At 38.8% G+C, this 19476-nt stretch overlaps 2 protein-coding genes across 2 annotated transcripts in view; one reads left to right on the top strand and one right to left on the bottom strand.

Moving 5' to 3' along the window:
* LOC144660227 (uncharacterized) overlaps positions 1 to 19476 on the top strand; it is a 34933-nt gene that overhangs the window by 5983 nt on the left and 9474 nt on the right. The gene's annotated exons all lie outside the window — the stretch shown is intronic.
* On the bottom strand, positions 11196 to 17448 carry LOC144660166 (uncharacterized). The gene is made up of 5 exons (XM_078520755.1): positions 16507 to 17448; positions 16284 to 16348; positions 15952 to 16155; positions 12488 to 12668; positions 11196 to 11999 (listed from the first exon to the last, which is right to left on the bottom strand). Exons 1-5 carry the CDS (start codon positions 17151 to 17153, stop codon positions 11525 to 11527), a joined length of 1572 nt encoding a protein of 523 aa, XP_078376881.1. The 5' UTR covers positions 17154 to 17448; the 3' UTR covers positions 11196 to 11524.

The following is a 19476-nucleotide window of genomic DNA, read 5'->3' on the forward strand; positions in this document are numbered from 1 at the left end:
CAAAGAAATAAAAACAGCTCCAAAAAGGCCAATATAATTTTGTTTAGAATATCAAGATTTTTCGGCCATTTTCTGACAATTTCCGATCATTTCGGAAGATTTGACTACCGAAGATTTCCGAGGAGAACACACAGCATAGGCTCAATGTTCAGGAGTGATTTTATTACCGATTTTTGAAGAGCAGATAAGAATTCACAATGCTAAAAGACTATGGGTTTTTCACGAAAAACCCTCCAAACACTTAACAGTATTTTCATCGGAAACAGTAAACATTAAAAAATTGACCAATTTAACAGCAACACTAAAAATAACACTAAACACTTAACCCCATTCAGACCCTCACTTCTATCTTATAATTACACGCCACTCGAAACTTTGGTATACACACATAGTTTCATGCTTGATGGAACTGAAAAAACAACAAACAAACAAAAAATACAAGAAGGAATCCAAAACCGATTTGAGTTTTTTTTAACTGTGGCATAGTCATCTTTAAACTGAATTTACCGAACATCGGCCGTGTTTAATTTTGTTGCCAGTTGCGTAGTGGCACTTAAGCCATTTAAAAAATAAATAAACAATAAACAATAAAGAAATAAAGAAATAAAGAAATAAATAATCAAACAAAATGTCTTTATTTCGCTTATTGAAATGCATAATTTACATTTTACTTACTAAGATATCATACTATATTTTTAATTACACGGGCTTAACAAGAACTGATTTCCGTGATTTTTTTTTCAGTAGCCAGAAAAATATAATCATTACTTTTCAAACATATGGATGAAAAATGCTCGAAGTTGTGCTCTAAACAAAGCGAAGATGGCCTAGCACTTAATATTGAAATAGTTTAAACAGAGTCACACGAAGATTTCCGAAGTTAATCTGAGGACTTCCGAACACTTCGAAACTTGACCCGAAGTTTTCCAAAGATTTTCGAGTTTGCTCGAAGACTTACGATCTGCACTTATGTTCAGGATTGAACGCAGGTATTGCTTAACAAGTACTTCATGTATGACTGGGTTATTGCCCATTTTCATATTACTTCATATTTGACAGAATTATGTGTCTCAAGGTGAACTATTATTACTGAGGACACTTTGTGATGCTTATTAAGAAGAGCGTGCATCTCATTAGCGTTCAATCCTGTACATACCTGCTTCTCGAACGTTCGCTGTGAATAATATAGTTACTCAAGATGGTTTGAAAGAACTCAAATTGCACTCGTTCCCTATTACTGTACTCGAGGTCGTGCGAATTTTTATACTAATCCATAGAATTTCCACAAGGAAAAGGGATCACCTGTGCATTTGTATAACGTAAAGCATTAGATTATTGACTAACATCGTTCAAACCAGTAAAATCACATGTTCCTACGTTGGACGATGACCAGAGTTGATATGCTCAATTTTTTCTGTAGCTCCGCCACTGGCTGCATATTAAAAAAGCCCCCATCGTTATTTTTTAACTTAACATATTGGCCAAGTAGAAAAAATCCATCGACACTGCTGAAAAGAGCACCTTAGAGCTAGTAATTATAAAATGCCCAAAATGCAAGTGTGAGAGTCGCGCGCGTCTTCCAAAATAGCGAAAATATGCATACTTATACAAAAACAAGGAATTTTACACACCATTGTATAGTTTGTAGAGCCAACTGGGCAAAAAAAAAAGAACACCCGTAAAAATTTCAAAAAATCCCGACTTTGTCAAGCTAGTGCGATTTTACAAAATACGATTCACAAACGTGGCTGTTTTACTAGTTTTGAGTTACTCTTTTGCAGCACTTTCAGTTCGACTAATTTTCGCCGCATCGTCGATATCAAGAGGTGAAAAAACCATGCTAGGGTCAATACCGCAGGTGCGGGTGGTCAGTGTTTTATATGTATAAATGCAAAACGCACTTTTCACTAAAGTATTAAAGTGCCCCTGTGATCAAATTTTTGATTTTCATCTTTTTTTTTTACATTTTCGTGAACAATTATACTTTCTTACTCACCTTGCCAAATTTCAATCTATTACGAACATCAGAAGTCGTTTTATTATAACATTTATTCTAGAGAATTTACGGCCGCCATTAGTCAACCTTGTTCCAAGGCTTGGAGAAAGTGACGTCAAAGCCTCAAAAATACTTCACGGGTTGAAATTATAATAACAATCAGCATAGAAAATTGCGCGAAAAACAAGTCCAAAGATTTTGTTGCTTTACACGTGATTTTCAATACTTATTGTTATTATAATTTCAACCCGTGAGGTATTTTGGAGCCTCTGACGTCACTTTCTCCCTATTCGCAACCAAGCCTTGGAACAAGGTTGATTAATGGCGGCCGTAAATTCTCGGAAATAAATGTCAAAATAAAACGATTTCTGATGTTCGTAATGGATTGAAAATTGGCAGGATGAGTAAGAAAGTCTAATTGCACACGAAAATGTAAAAATATGAAATCAAAAATTTGATCATAGGGGCACTTTAAGCTTTTCTGATGAAATTACTTAAAAAAATCAAGGCGACGGGCTCCGAACAAACCGCATTCCTTGAAACGAGTGGTGATGGCGTATTTTTTGTCTTGCAGAACTGCACTTCTCACAAGAAGAAGTAGAAGCAGCAACTGTAGTGTTTTAGTTTCATGTTTCTCATTAGTGACAACTGTAGCCCATTTTGAATAAACATGTATTTAGTGTGAATGAAAATTGATTTGAATGTCTGACAGCGCATGTTTAATTCTAAGGCCCTGCAACACTGTGGGAGGGGTAGGGTCAGCAGTAGAGTCGTGCTTCGTTGCGCCAGCGCAAAAGAGCGTCTTAAAGGAGGAGGGGTGGGGGACAAACCCAATTCCCGTCTAGTCAAAATTTTACCACAATAGACCAATTCGGCTAACGTGTTTACATCGTTGTTGCCACCCAATTCAGATCATGTGATGATTCCTTTGGGAGGTTACAATTGTTTTGTTCGTTCATACTCCCATGCGCTCAGTTACGTGTGACAAATTGCACAATTGTAACCTCCCAAAGGAATCATCACATGGTCTGAGGGCCTCTTCACATGATCCCGGTTGACCGGGCTGGCCCAGTTACCGAGATCTCGGCACACTCCTATTTTCTTTGTAAAATTTTGGATGTGTTCATATGAGAAGGTGGGCCAGCCCGGTTACCGATCGATATCTCGGTTTCTGCAACCGAGATCTCGGCAACCGGGAAGAATATTTTCCCATATGAACACTTCAGCCCGGTCGCCGGGACGCAACGTTTTTTGAGAAAATAGCTTCCCTTTCGTAACTGGGTGGTCAAAATGGCTTAATTTTGCCTTGTATCTATTTCCACTTCAGAAATATGCGAATTAGCTTTATTAATAAAGTTACAAGGGTCAATAAAGCTACGATATTTGCGAAAGATGCAACTTTATGTGTCGCCATTTTGGCTTTGTTTCTTGAATTTTATCCCCGTCAACCGGGCTAAAATTTTCCATATGAACAGACGTCAAAATCCGTCCTGGTAACTGAGACAGCCCGTAAACCGGGCTCATGTGAAGAGGCCCTGAATTGGGTGGCAACAACGATGTAAACACGTTAGCCGAATTTGTCTATTCCAGACGCAGTTTCAAAATTGTAGATCGATTTAAGTCTTCGTTGTACGTTGTACATTTTAGGAATATCCATAATCGATAATGCGCCGTCCACAAAAAAACGCCGTGTAAAATGTTTTCTGTCCACAATAACCCGGCTAAATTTGAAAACGATACGCTTCATCGCACGTTGAGTTACAGCGCATGCACAAAGCTATTGTTAAGCTAATTAAACCTTTGTTTTGACAGAGATCACATGACTATTTGACGTCAGCGTTTTAAAAAAGTCCCGGTTTCGCCCGTTTTCGCCGTCCACACTACACCACCTAGCCGGCGGCTTTTTTTAAATTTCTCCACTTTGGAGAGCGTTTTTGAAAAGTACCGTTTTCGGTGACCGAAAACGCCGTTTCAGTGTGGACGGTTGTCCTCTCCGGGTAAAAAAAGATGCGTTTTCAAATTTACCCGGGTCAGTGTGGACGGGGCCTCAGTTTACCAGATTCTTTCGCATATGAAATGTTTAAAAATCGCGTAAAAAGAAACAAACAAGGTTTGTAAAAATATAAAAAGGATGATATAAATAAGATAAAAACTAGTGGTCAAAAATCACTGTTCGTTCAATTTGTATAAACACATCACGTAAGTCAATGTGCAATGTTCAGAAATACTTACTATTGACAGCACCTCACTTCGCTGACCCAGAACAAAGTCAAACAGGTCAGTGGAAAGAACAAACAGTCTGCAATGCAGTTAGGTTTATATTTTTTGAGCCCAAACTTTGCCTTCTCGAAAGATGATTGTTAATCTTGAGTGTCCAGTACTTCAGTCGAACCCTATTATTTAAGCGGCCACTCCCTATTAAGCGGCCAGTTATTTTTATTGGAATCCGGAATCCGGAAAATAAAATCGGAAAGACTAGAGAAAATTTAATACACGTAGTTTGGCCTTGTTTTCAACAACCTTATGAAAAATATGAGTCTGATATCTAAAATGACGGCTGTTAAAAACACAACCTCGTCCCCAGGGCCTTCTCGGCGACGAGTTTTTAAAATGGCGGCTCATCGCGAGAAGACCCTCGTCTCGCGACGAGCCGCCATTTTGAAAACTTGTCGCCGAGACGGCCCTGGGGACGAAGTTGTTAAAAACATTGAAATACATGCTTATTATCGTCTTGACGTGATTCCGTTGTCACTAGGCTAATGATGACCTTTTGATTTCCTGGCAATAAAGTGATGTTTCTACCGCGCCTTATACTAATTTCTGACGAACCCCTACTGAGCGGCCACTTACCATTTTCCCAAGGGTGGCCGCTTAATAGGGGTTCGACTGTAGTTCCATGGGCCGAATTTTTAGTGCTTGCTCAGTTTTTCAGTGTGTAAAGCAAACGAGCGATATTGTTTTCCAATTGCATTGCCGGTTCTGAGATGGCTTTCTAAGCTAAGTACTAAAGGGTATTTAGGAACCACCATCTCTGACATTTCCTTGCCAGATTACAACGATTTTGAATCTATTTTGAACTCAGGCAAGTTGTTACAGGGAAATTTCTTACTTAACGAGTTTTAAATCATATGGGTATTTTTGTCTTTTGTTAGTTATCCCTTCTTTGGAAGATTGAACCGGTCTTGTTAGAGGACCTTAGAGAATGACACATTCCAGCATCCGATCTTATATGTTACCGTTGACCATATATGAAATCACTTTCAAAATATTTGAAGTGTAACCCTTTGATCGAAGGGTAAAGTCACATTCCGAACAATGGTTACATTCTGTATAACTGTCCTTGGTTTATTTTTATTCTTAACCATTCCTTAATAATCTCCTAACTGAGAAGCAAATTTTATCGTTCGATGTAGTTCGATGTAGTTTGAAGTCTACGAGTGCTTAAAGTTGCTTTCCAGTCCGAAACCCACCGCTGACTGTTTTCTTTCGAAATTTCTTGTCGTCGTTTTGTTTACTATTTGAGTTTTCTCACAGAAATTTTGATATTTTCAATTTGTCTGCTGTTGTCAAAGAGAACCGCAATGCTCTGGTATGCGGGGCATTTATACACTTGTCACTCGTAACGGACATCTCTAAGCAATGAAATCACTGAACCTGAGCAACCTACTAAATTTACATCCAAGATGTTGTGTTTTCGTACATTCATATCTCTTTAAAATAAGCAATGTTTCGTGCAAGCGACCTAATAATGGGAATGTTGGTGTGTTTATTTGCTTGTTTGGAAAATCCCAAATTGTTCCAAATTTCTTCCAGTCAGTACCAGTGTCGGCTATCAAGAGGTATTTATCCCTTGGCGTCCTGCAGTTTGCCGCTCCCCGGCGGCTCTAACTTTATATAGACATGCTTTTATCAGTACTCGGCACGGCAAAGTGTTTAAGTTATTTCGCTCTGCTGGAGAAACTCAAATATGCCCACCTGATAGTCCAAAAAATGCAATTACGTTTGTCGATGGAGCATGTCGAATGAGCTTTTCAATGATGTAAAAACAAACATGAACGGAACTACAGATTGCGCAGGCACCTGACCAAAACTGCAGGAGGTTTAAGGTGCCTAGCTAAAATAAAAGCGTCAAAATTATAGTTCACGTGTTGATTCAGGTCGAGTTTTTCCCATTTAATGTACATAGATTCTTAAGCTTAACTTGACACTTGGTAGCAGCAGAGTCTAAAACTCTAAAGCAATCTGCTGAACAGAAAGCAACGACAATATTCAAGTCTTTTAGTATAGTACCTTACCATTCCGAAATTAGAATACTCACTGTCTCATTTCCATTTTTCTTATTGTTTTCTCGTCTTGTTCTCGCTTTTGTCACGGTAATACTTTTAATGTTTCAAATCAAAAGTTTGTCAGTATCTCCTTGGTTTTTTTCTTTCTGAGTTTTATTTTCTCACAGAGATTAAGATATTTTTAATTTGTCTGCTGTCGGTGAAAGAGAACAATGTTTTCGCATGCGGGGATTAGTGTACTTGTCACCCGTAATAAACATTTCTAAGCAATGAACCGAGCAACTTATTAAATTTGCATCCAAGATGTTGTGTTTTTGTACGTTCATATCTCCTCCAAATAAGCACGTTTCTAGCAAACGACCCTAATAATGGAAATGATGGTGTGTTTATTTGTTTGTTTGGAGAATCCCAAATTGTTCCAAATTTCTTCCAGTCAGTACCAGTGTCGGCTATCAAGAGGTATTTATCCTTTGGCATCCTGCAGTTTGCCGCTCCCCGGGTGGCCCCAACTTTATATAGACATAGACATGCTGTTATTACTCGGCACGGAAACAAAACCAAAATGTAGTACCTTGAAACTACATCATTGCATTAGCGTGTTTCTCAAACGGTGCCGACAGGTTTAAAGGTATTATCATACAGCGCAATCATTCAAAGGAACCAGTCGATCGAGAAAGACGAATCGCCTGAGGAGTTCTTCAATCCAGTGATTAAACCAATAGGAAACTGTACTGGGTACTTAAGTTTGATGTTATCATCTCCAACGGCTAGTCAAAGCAATTTTTAATTGCTAAATATTTTCAAGTGTTTTCACACAGCATGAGAGATTTGTTTGTCTCTCAACGGAGAGAATTAATGTATATTTCAATATAATATCTTGCTTAGATTCAAAAATAAAAGTAAGGCTGATATAATAGCTATCCGACATATGTCAGTTTTCATTACTATTAGTTGTACGTTCTCCTCATGACTGGCAATTCGCTTTCCTCTGTCCAGCTTATTTGCTTATTGCACACGAGAGCTACTTCTAACATTATCCTATATACAAATATATTCAGTCAGTCTTCTTGACCTTGAAATATCGAGTACGCAATGGCGGCGCCACATATTATCATAGGCGCGGCAGTCCTAGCTATTAATTAAATTGTTCTAGATTTTTCATCATCAACAAGTTTTGAAACTCTCTTTGTTATCCATAATAAGTCCAGGGGCGGATCCAGGATTTCAAAAGGGGGTGGTTGGCAGACCATTAGGGCCTAACCGTAAGTGGCGGCAGACGGCGAAACGTGGCGTAACAACAACCAGACATGAGCGAGAACTAATTTTTCTTTCTTTCTTTATTAATGTTCCCAACCCATGAAGTCAAAACAAGACAACAAGTTCAGTGGGAGAAAAGGGGTAAGGGATGAAGTGCTCGAGTTGCCAATCAGAATCATCAATAGAAATCATGCAGGGTACATGTATCACAGGTTAGTTGGTTGGCAACGAGAGACTGGAATCCTCTCCTTCCTTTCAGGAAGCCCTAGTTCCCAAGAAACTGGGGTCCTAATCTCTAGGACCCTTGGGAACAAACACAACCACATGCCCTGGTTCCCAAGAAACTGGGGTCCTAATCTCTAGGACCCTTGGGAACAATCACAACAACCAACAACAGCAACACTGGGGGGCCCCACTATAAGGGGAAAGCTGACCCTGTGAGGCTATGGGGCAAAAGGGCGAATGGTACAGAGCACTTCATCCCCACAAATACACGAAGTGTATTCCCCATAGACGAACAGCACGAAAATATAAAATAGGTTTAAGTTAACATGTAAATAAGTAGTAGTAGCCCTTCACTCGACTCCTTTTCAGGAGTATAGACTATCAACAGTCTTTCGTCATAGCATCCTGTCCTGTGCATCCTTCTCTAGCTGGTACCAACTCTTGCCCATGGACTCGATCTCTGCTTTTAGCGAACGTCTCCAGGTGTTTAATAGTCGACCTCTCTTTTGACTCCCTTGAGGATTTCAGGTCAAAGCTTGCCTTTTGATGGTACAGGAAGGCATCCGTAAGGTGTGACCTAGCCATTTCATACACGTAAAGGAGTAGATATATAAATTCAAGACTGTTAATACTAAAATGCCCTATTCATGGTTTCCCTTTGAATGATATACAGCACAAATTCAATGAGTGCTGGGAAAAACGGGAATAAAAGACCTTATACAGAGCAAAAGTTTGTTATTCGCCACTGGAATTATACATTGCTGACCTAAGAAACATGGCAGAAAGGCAGAAGTCACACAAGAATCGATCAGGGTAGCAGGTGCGAAAAATAAGGCGTATTTCAACAATTAAGACACTTGCGACACAGACATGCATTCATTGTAGATAGAGTAGCTCCTGTTGGATTTATCCTTGTGCCACTAAACTTGGCAGGCTTGTAATGGTTCAATGCTTCTGCATGAACAAAGTAATGTATTCACTACAAAGCAAAATTTTATGTTTTGATCCTAGAATCCTCACTTTTGTACTTCCTGTGACATACTCCCGTAGAAAGTCCTGTTATTGTATTTTATGTCAGGGCCGTTCCTAGGCAATTTTAGTGGTAGTAAAGGCAGGTACGCCCCTGTATGTCTTGGATCAAATTCTTGCTACAATAATATTATTGTTCAATTTCGCCTTGAGTTATAACCTATTTTTTGTTAAAATGGCAGTGACAATGGCACCTTTAAATACCTCAAATTTCTTGCATTAAATGTAAAAACTGTTTACATTTTTAGAATCTTCATAAAGTATTCTATAAGCTGAGGAGTTGTTATTTGTCCTATTTTTACTTTAGTGACAAGGGACGAGAATTCACCACCCTAGCCTCCAGCAAAGCTAAGTTTATGTCGCTCTTCCTCAACTTTGAGCAGCCAAATTATAAAGGGGTCTCGTCTACTCAGGTATTAAGACATGACTTCGAACATTACAGAAGATAACAATAGCGAATTCCACCGGTATCTTGTAATTTCCAGCCCTTTAGGCTTTTCGACGGCTGGTGGAAACGGCAGCCTGCAAATTGCTCTAAGTTTCGTTTGTTTTCATATTGAAATCTCATTTAATGCCGGTCTTATAGAACGCAAAATAGAATCAGCTTATAAATATTTATACTTAGCTTTTAGCAAGCTCCTGGATTCCACTTGGCCAAGATGCACCCTAGGGAAATCCGGATTGCTTGTCCAATTTTTTACTGACCACTTTCGGCGGGAGAGAAAGCGGCGCGCTAGACGAGGCTTGAAAGACATTCACGACGGCCTTGACCCTTGTTGACTGTTCTCCGGCTTGACAAGAGAATAGTATATTCTAGTTGAAGAAATCGTCTTGTTCTTTATAAGTCGTTCATTCACATTAAGCTTACATAATCTCGGGCAAACGAAGGCATGTTGTCTCCACCATACAAATAATGTTTTGGTGACATGCAGTAACTCCCAGTATCTGTCAGTAACTTTGCTTAACAATATGTAACATGCAGTAACTCCCAGTATCTGTCAGTAACTGTGCTTTACACTGAGTGACATGCAGTAACTCCCAGTATCTGTCAGTATCTTTGCTTAACAATATGTAACATGCAGTAACTCCAGTAACTTTCAGTAACTTTGCTTTACACTGAGTGACATGCAGTAACTCCAGTAACTTTCAGTAACTTTGCTTAACAATATGTAACATGCAGTAACTCCAGTAACTTTCAGTAACTTTGCTTTACACTGAGTGACATGCAGTAACTCCAGTAAGTTTCATTAACTTTACTTAACACTGAGTGACACGCAGTAACTCCAGTAACTTTCAGTAACTTTGCTTAACACTGAGTGACACGCAGTAACTCTGCAGTTACTGCATGTTAAGCAAAGTTACTGAAAGTTACTGGAGTTACTGCATGTCACTCAGTGTTAAGCAAAGTTACTGAAAGTTACTGGAGTTACTGCATGTCACTCAGTGTAAAGCAAAGTTACTGAAAGTTACTGGAGTTACTGCATGTTACATATTGTTAAGCAAAGTTACTGAAAGTTACTGGAGTTACTGCATGTTACATATTGTTAAGCAAAGTTAATGAAAGTTACTGGAGTTACTGCATGTAACTCCATGAGTTACTGCATGTAACATGTTACTGCATGTTACATATTGTTAAGCAAAGTTACTGAAAGTTACTGGAGTTACTGCATGTTACTCAGTGTTAAGCAAAGTTACTGGAGTTACTGCATGTTACATATTGTTAAGCAAAGTTACTGAAAGTTACAGGAGTTACTGCATGTCACTCAGTTACTAAGTTACTGCATGTGGTGCCGTTTCCACCATGTGAAATGTCCGGATTTAATTGACAGAGGATAATTCTTTAACAAACAAGTCGGCCCATTGTTAGCTATAATGATCAAATTCTAAATTTCAGGAATAAAAGCTATACTTGAATAGTATTTTACGCTGAACTCCCTATGTAGAGACGTAATTTTGGCATTTATGCTCTGTGGGGTTCAGATTTAGGTGTAAGATCGTAACAAGCTGTTTGTAGATCAGATTAAAACCGCTCGGCACAACCTCGCCATCCAAAAAAATGGAATAAAATAAAATTAAAATTTAAGCAAAGTTAAAATCAAGACAATTCTGGTCAGCAGTATCCCTAAAAAGTATCGCGGAGGTCACCCAGCATAATAAGGCCTTGGAGTTTTACAGACTACATGATGACGTAAATCCACTTCGCTTGACACAGCTTACAAAAACAATAACAAGATGGCTGCCATCTTTAACCTTTCATTTACAAATTATTGATTAGGGGGCCTGCCCTCACCACTCGAAACTTGTTGATGTGTGAGTGAATGAAAGTAGGGTGCTGGCCAACAGTTTATATTATAAGTATTGGGGCGAGAACTTAAAGGTCCGCCATTTAGGTCAGATCGTTTCACTTGCATTGCTTTATTAAAATTGAACATTGGGAAACAATTTCTAGAGCAACAATTTAAATAAGTTTCAAGGTGGCTGAACTCAATTGTCCGATCCTTTGATTTGCACTCATGACCAAGTACAAAAGTAGCAACTTACAAGAAAGGCTACTGCATTCGAAATTTTGGAGTGCTATTTTAAACCATAATGGGTTCCCCCACCATAATAGGTAATTATAAATCAACCAAAAAGGGTAAATTCCTTTCAATTAAACAATATGCAGGGGATGTAATTCTTTCATAATCAGAGTAGGCAGAAAAAGTATTCAGCCACCTTAAACGAATGATTATTAGGTTTTTTTCCTGACAACAGGAAGGACTGGTTTAAGTCCCCTCTTATAACAAGAAACAGTATATAGGTTACGATGTACGATTATTCTATGAAGGAAGAAAAGATGATGAACCTTGGGCATGGCACATAAAATCTTCTTGAATCTGGAAAGCCATACAAAAGTCTGCTCTGCAGCCATTGTATTTACGTCAGGTAATTCTTCTTTCAGACTTAATGGATCGTATTTAAGTTTGCAATTTGAATCCTTGTGGTTGGAGATATGCAAACTGTCAATAATCTTGTTAATTTTAAGCCACATGTGAGAATAAGGTTGAGGCAAAGGCAGAGGCTTTTTGGCAATTCTCATGCCATCTACATGGCACATGTTATCGTAAGCCAGATATAGCTGACACCATGTGGAAGGATCCAACCCTTTCAAGACTACAATAAGCCAATTGAGCATAATAAGAAAAGCTTGTGATGGACTTTCAGATCTAAGGATAAAGAAAAGAGAAGAAATGGCATAAGGAAGAATAAAATAAAATAAATAAATATATGACAATCAAGCGCACTGCCCCAGGGGGGGGGTACTCCCTATAATGCCCTATACAGGGAGGGTACGCCCAAAAGGGGTACCTTTTTCAGGCTTAAGGTATATAAAAGGGTAGCTGGGGATTTAACAAGTTTAGGTATACGAAAGGGTATGGAAATCTGTCATTTAGGTTTATGAAACAGCCTTTAATTAAAATATTTCGAGCAGATGCAATTTATGGCTGTATTATTTCGATTTATTAAGTGCTACTTGAAAATGACAAGAAAACGTAGTGTTTTAAGTCAATGCCATGCCTTCAAGGAATATAAAAGGGGTACCTTTTTTCATTAAAAAGCATATGAAAGGGGTACAATTTCTGGCAAAATGGGTTGTAAGAGGGAAATTGGTAATTAAGGCAAAAAAAGAGAAAAAAAAGGAAAAAAGCAAAACCTGAAAAGAGGATTCCATTTATCAATGATGCCACTGCCTCTGACTATGAAGAAGTGACCACGAGACCATTTCTGCAAACGCTGTTTTTCACCGGTTTCCTTGTTGCAAGAAGTAGGTACATCTTCTTCACAGTCTTCAAGCAAAGAGCAGGAATTTCTATTTGCAAATATTTCCTCATTGCCTTAAGAAAAGTGAAAAAAAATTTGGACATAACGTTTAAAAAATGACATGCAATATTTAAAACATTATATAGGGAAAGAAACCATTGTAATAAAATATGCTTGCATGATGATCGAAAAAAGAAAACAAATAAAATCCAATAAAAAATTTGGAAATTAAAAAAAAAAAACAGAACAAAGGACTCGAATCCAAAGAAATATATAGATGTTGTAAACCAATGTAAGAAATAAAAATGGGACAATTCAAATTATAAAATAATTAAGGGAAATCAATGCCCTAAAATTTTGTTCCATGATAAAATAGCGAAAAGTGCAATAGAAACATGCTACTGTAATATTTAAAACGTAAAAACCAAAAAAAGAAAGGAGAAAATAAAACATCTAGGGAAATTGCAAAAAAACAAAAACAAAATGGAGTAGAAAAAAAAACAAAAAAAACATGGTAATGTAACAATCACCTTGTGCTACAATAGTGGAATGACCAATAGACATAGAGGCAGAGTCTGTTAGGGACTTCAAAATACTTTCAACCTTGGAATTGTCGTCACCACTTAACAACAAATTACTATCATCAACAGCAAGAAAGAAAAGTAAAGCAAGAAAAATGCAAAATAGAAGAAAGCTTAAAAAAATTATTAAGGAAGAATTGAAGGCAAAGATAATGGAAAACATATGTATTACACAAGTAACATAATTGAATCAACAAATGTCAATATTTACACTCTGAAGAGTTTGATGTAGATTGCAAAACACCACAATGCTTCAAAAAGCCACGAATGTCAGTTGGCAATGAAGGGTGTTTATTTGACAAGAAGTCAAGGTGTTCCTGGCAAAATGCCTTCCCATGAACTGGAGCAGCAGTGCAGACATCAGGATAATTTATAAGAGGAAGGCCATCAACAACATTCTATAAATAATATTAATATTAATACTGCTGCTACAAATAAATATTTAATAAATATTTTTCAGAGTTTCCTTATGATTGATTCATTGTGGTACTATTTCTTAATTGGTACTACTACTACTACTACCACTACCACTACCACTACCACTACCACTACCACTACCACTACCACTACCACTACCACTACCACTACCACTACCACTATCACTACTACTACTACTACTACTACTACTACTACTACTACTACTACTGAACAGCCATAGCCATTTTTGGCAGGGAAAAAACACCATAAATTGAATTAAATTAAAAAAAAGATAAAAAACAGGCATGCATTACTGAAGAGAAAAGATGTTCACCTTCCTCTTCATCATACAATGAGCAAACATCAACTTCCACTGACCATCTCCTACCCATAATTTACCGCAACCTAAGGGATGAAAGTTCAGGAACTTTTATGCAAACGAAATAAAATAAAATAAAATGTAACATGCATGGAAAAGCAATTTTGAAATTAATGATTGGAGTATAATACAGTCGAACCTCGATTATCCGGACTCGTTGGGAATAGGCTAAATAGTCAAGATAAACGAGAGTCCGGATAATCAAAAGTATGAATATTAATGAGCATAAAAACACCCAGGGCAACTGACAGGATGCGGTGGTGAGGATCCGCATGTAATAATATAGTTCGCTAACTTCCGCATCCTCCGCATCTTCGCCGCATTTTTCCACATTAAACAGAAAAAATAGAAAAGTTGCTTCATAATAGCGATAAATCAGCAGTTGGCCATCTTCACAAACAAAAATTACGAAGACACTGATCATTTTGAGTCAGTTTTTCTCCGAAAAAGCCGACGAAAACACACCGATTCGATCGCAAACAATTTTGAACCTCCAGGCGTTCCTTGCGTATTTTCGTGATGGGCCTGGTGTCTAGACGTGGTGCTAACGTGCGTGTCGACCGAACAAACTTTCTACGCGTACGATGTTTTCACTTCATAGAAGGATTTAAACATTATGAATTTTGCCATTTTGCCTTGTAGAATTAATTATTATACAAGTAAGCAAAGACAAAAAGCAAATTTATTAATGTCACTGTTTTTATGGCTAGTGGAAACTGAATAAGGAAGTTGCCTGCCGAAGTATTAGGGCCTCTTCACATGATCCCGGTTGACCGGGCTGGCCCAGTTACCGAGATCTCGGCTCACTCCTATTTTCTTTGCAAAATTTTGGATGTGTTCATATGAGAAGGTGGGCCAGCCCGGTTACCGATATCTCGGTTTCTGCAACCGAGATCTCGGCAACCGGGAAGAATATTTTCCCATATGAACACTCCAGCCCGGTCGCCGGGACGCAACTTTTTTTGAGAAAATAGCTTCCCTTTCGTAACTGGGCGGTCAAAATGGCTTAATTTTGCCTTGTATCTATTCCCACTTCAGAAATATGCGAATTAGCTTTATTAATAAAGTTACAAGGGTCAATAAAGCTACGATAGTCGCGAAAGATGCAACTTTATGTGTCGCCATTTTGGCTTCGTTTCTTGAATTTTATCCCCGTCAACCGGGCTAAGGGCCTCTTCACATGAGCCCGGTTTACGGGCTGTCTCAGTTACCAGGACGGATTTTGACGTCTGTTCATATGGAAAATTTTAGCCCGGTTGACGGGAATAAAATTCAAGAAACAAAGCCAAAATGGCGACACATAAAGTTGCATCTTTCGCGACTATCGTAGCTTTATTGACCCTTGTAACTTTACTAATAAAGCTAATTCGCATATTTCTGAAGTGGAAATAGATACAAGGCAAAATTAAGCCATTTTGACCACCCAGTTACGAAAGGGAAGCTATTTTCTCAAAAAAAGTTGCGTCCCGGCGACCGGGCTGGAGCGTTCATATGGGAAAATATTCTTCCCTGTTGCCGAGATCTCGGTTGCAGAAACCGAGATATCGGTAACCGGGCTGGCCCAACTTCTCATATGAACACATCCAAAATTTTACAAAGAAAATAGGAGTGAGCCGAGATCTCGGTAACTGGGCCAGCCCGGTCAACCGGGATCATATGAAGAGGCCCTAAAATTTTCCATATGAACAGACGTCAAAATCCGTCCTAGTAACTGAGACAGCCCGTAAACCGGGCTCATGTGAAGAGGCCCTTTTATGTTGTTCGATTGGAAACTACACATCAGAGGTTTTACGATGTTTTTGACAGGTAAACCACCTTGAAATAACGTTTAAATCGTCGTAGAACTTATATCTGGTCTTGAATGTGACTAATTAATGTTCATGAAAAAATTGGAACCAGAGAAGGAAGTCCGGATAATCGAGAAATCCGGATAATCGAGGTAAGAATAATCGAGGTTCGACTATAAAAACATAAACTCACCTCTAGCTTTACAGTCATCTGTGCAGTCTTCAGGAGGATGAGAATAATTGCTTTGGGCCCTAGTGTTGTCAATGTGAGCCATAATAACTTCCCTGTCGGAGTCGGTGTGACACAATCCAAACATATCGAGCTCGCCTCTGTCTCTTAATTCTGACTCCAACTCACCGTTCCAAAAAGCATTGGCTACACGTTTTTCAGTTAAACCTATACGCGAGATAAGAAACAATAAAAGAAACAAAAAATGAAAACGGCAAAAATGACGATATCTATATAACGCCCGACAACTCCGTAATTAACTGCATGGGAGGGATCTGAAAGAAATTCAAACTTACCACAAGCAAGATGAGCTTCGCTGTATGAAACGGAAAATCCACTGAATGAAACCCAACAATGACAACTACAAATTGCAACAAAAATGCGAAGATTAAATGAGGATATAGAAGAAAAATATGTAAGCCACTACGAAATAAACAATTGCTGCACCATGTAGCTTGAGATGCGGGGAATTATGCAATTCCACCAATAATTTTAAAACAAAAACAGAAAACAACTTACGAAAGGGAAATCTGCCATCTTAGCAGGGAACGTTCCACAAGGCAAACGTCTGATGACTCAACAGCAAATCTTGGGGAATTATAATAACTCCAACCAGCAGATGGGTTACCAAATTTGCTATAACCATAGAAGACTCCGCAATGATTACACTTTAGCGAAACTTTGTAACCTTCACGTGGACCACTGACTCCGAAGAACTCGACTTTTACAGGTCGGTTGTGTGTGACCAACTCACGCTTACAATTAAAGCAATGAGATGTGGGCGGGCAGAACAATTCTGCAGATGTAAAGTCTTCACCTCCAATCCGATGGTAGTATTTTAATTTTGGAAGACACGATAACAGTATGTCAACATCGCCTTCGCTGAGATGAGGGTGCAAAAGAGACACAACCTGTCTACGAGAATGATGCGGCAAAACAGAAAGACTACACGCAACACGAGAAAGAGATAAAAACAGAGACAGCCCAAATTTAAAAATAACAGAGAAGAGAACAACCTCAGGTGATATACTGCCGACGGCGCGAAGATCAATCGAACGGATACTGGATAAAATGTTATCACTTAACTTCTCGTTATCAACTTCTTTGTTTACCTCGTCGCGAATACTATCGATAGAAAACTGACTGTATGACTTACGCTTAGACATCGTCGAATACAACTGAAGAAGGGCGACATACACAACAGAATTAATTAGAAAGTGCAATCACGAAACATGTATATATGCCCACAAGAAAGATAAACAAAAGCAAACACGCAAGCACACGATCAGGAACAACGTCTCAGGCAAGCAAGCAAGCACGCAAGGACGCACGCAGCCTATCAGGCAAGCACGCAAGGACGCAAGCAGACAAGCACGCAAGCACGCAAGCACGCAAGGACGCACGCAAGGACGCAAGCAGAAAACCAGGGACTCAGCCAGTTTCTCTATCTATTTTTTCGTTTATATTCTCTATCTATTTTTTCGTTTATATTAAAGAGCAATTATGAGCAAGGATAGATCTTCTGCTTAGTACAAATACATTTCCAACGTAACATTACTCTCTGTACATTATATCTACTCTCTGTTGCGTTACATAAGTTTCCAGTACCCAACTCGGTTGTTACTAGACTTGTTTCAAGTCGCTCGTTAGATTCGGATACGAAAACGGAGGGCGCGCGCAGGCATGAGAAACAAAATGGCGGAGGATCGTTGCGGAACGAGCGACTTGGCTCACCTGCAGCGCGCCAATTCTGAAATATGGCGTCACCGGTGGATTTTTCCACCGGTGACGTCATCGAGATTATGTCAATCATATTGTATTGCGCGCTAACTTACTGAGCGCGCTGTGCCCGCCAACTTAGCGCGCGCTGCTCGCGAGACAAGCTTGCGTTTAACTTTTCAGCTCTTAAGTAGACTTGTTTCCTTCTCACATCGGCAGTTAAACCAGTTTTAGAACAAACAACACTTTTTTTTGTGCATGTCCCTTTTAAATCTTACAGAAATGAGAGAGCCATCAAGGGCCCTAAGTATGATTTCCCACAAAAAGGGAAGAAAATCGCAATTTTACTAACACACGCCACAGCGCGCGTCAGCTGCACACGGCGCACGAAACTGACGTCAATACGATAAAAGAAACCAATTCAGTGCACACAAGCATGATGCAAGTTTTCGCGGCAATAAACGTCAGCCAGAATCGATTTCCTGCAAGTGACACAAGTCGCTCGTTCCGAGCCATTCCTCGGTAAGTATCGCGCGCGCGTTCACAGAAATAAATCCCGCGCGATTACAAAGGTGATTTTACTCAAGTGGTCTTTCTCGCTTGATTTCAAAGCGATTTTATTTAATAAGTAACTATAGATGCAAAGAAAAAACGAGCGACTTGGGGCAAGTCTAGGTTGTTACCAAAGTTACCCGTAACAAAGTAAGCCATTCAATTGACAGAAATATATCGTGCATCAGATGTAGCTCGTGGGCAGATACCAGGGTAACTCATAAAGTACTGATGGAGCGATGTTGAAGCGAAAAACAATCGAAGGATATCACAGCAATAATAATTATTGTGAAAACTGTTTTAGGGAGCTCAGAGAATTTGAAGTAAAACTACTCAAGTCTAGATAAAACCGCATGGCCTTGATTGACATAATAGAAAAGGGGCGATGTGATTGGCCAGCCCGAATAGCGCATCACACTCAGAAGTGAGTTTGACCTTTGAATGTAACGCAAGAGTGATAGTCTTGCAGCATATTGCGTGACAGATCTGCGTATTTGAATAGAGTGATCTTATGACTTCTCTGAACTCCTTTCATGGTTGTCACATTAACTTTAATTTATATTACATGTAAATTGGCATTTATATTACATATAAATTTGCTTTTTCTATTTCAAATAAAGTGACATTTCGAATTTTTTTATTACTGAAAAATGGGGGGGGGGGAGGGGGTGGATATCCACCCTATCCACCCCCCTGTATCCGCCTCTGAAGTCTTGAGCTTGAACGTCTCTAACCGAGAATTAATCACGAGACTCAATGGGGGTCTCCAGAAAGCGCATATTTGATAGCTAGAAGAAGTGATACATTTATTTGAAACTGAAAAACTACTAAGCCATGAAACGAAAATGTTACTAAAATTTGGTCATCTTTCTGTCGGCATGTTCTCACTGGGGAGGGTTTATACGCTTTAATTTTGATACACGTATTTAAATGTTGGTAAAACGTGCAGAAATGTTCTGGTTGAAAGAGTACAATGACGTTTTAGAGAAACGATTATTCTATTTGCGATCTAATTTGATATTCCACCTAATGTATCTATCAACAAATCGAACTCAAAATAGCCCAGACTGTTATAACATGTATACTAAACCTGGCTTCACATCTCCTCCAAATAAGCAGACTTTAGTGCAAATTTTCTAGAGAATGGAAATGTTAGTTTGTTTATTTGTTTACTGGATTAGAGAAGAACAAAATCGTGCAAGATATGCCAAGATACCT

This window comes from Oculina patagonica, chromosome 7 (genome assembly GCF_052425735.1).
Source record: "Oculina patagonica isolate OP01 chromosome 7, crgOcupat, whole genome shotgun sequence".
In the NCBI taxonomy this organism is placed as follows: domain Eukaryota; kingdom Metazoa; phylum Cnidaria; class Anthozoa; order Scleractinia; family Oculinidae; genus Oculina; species Oculina patagonica.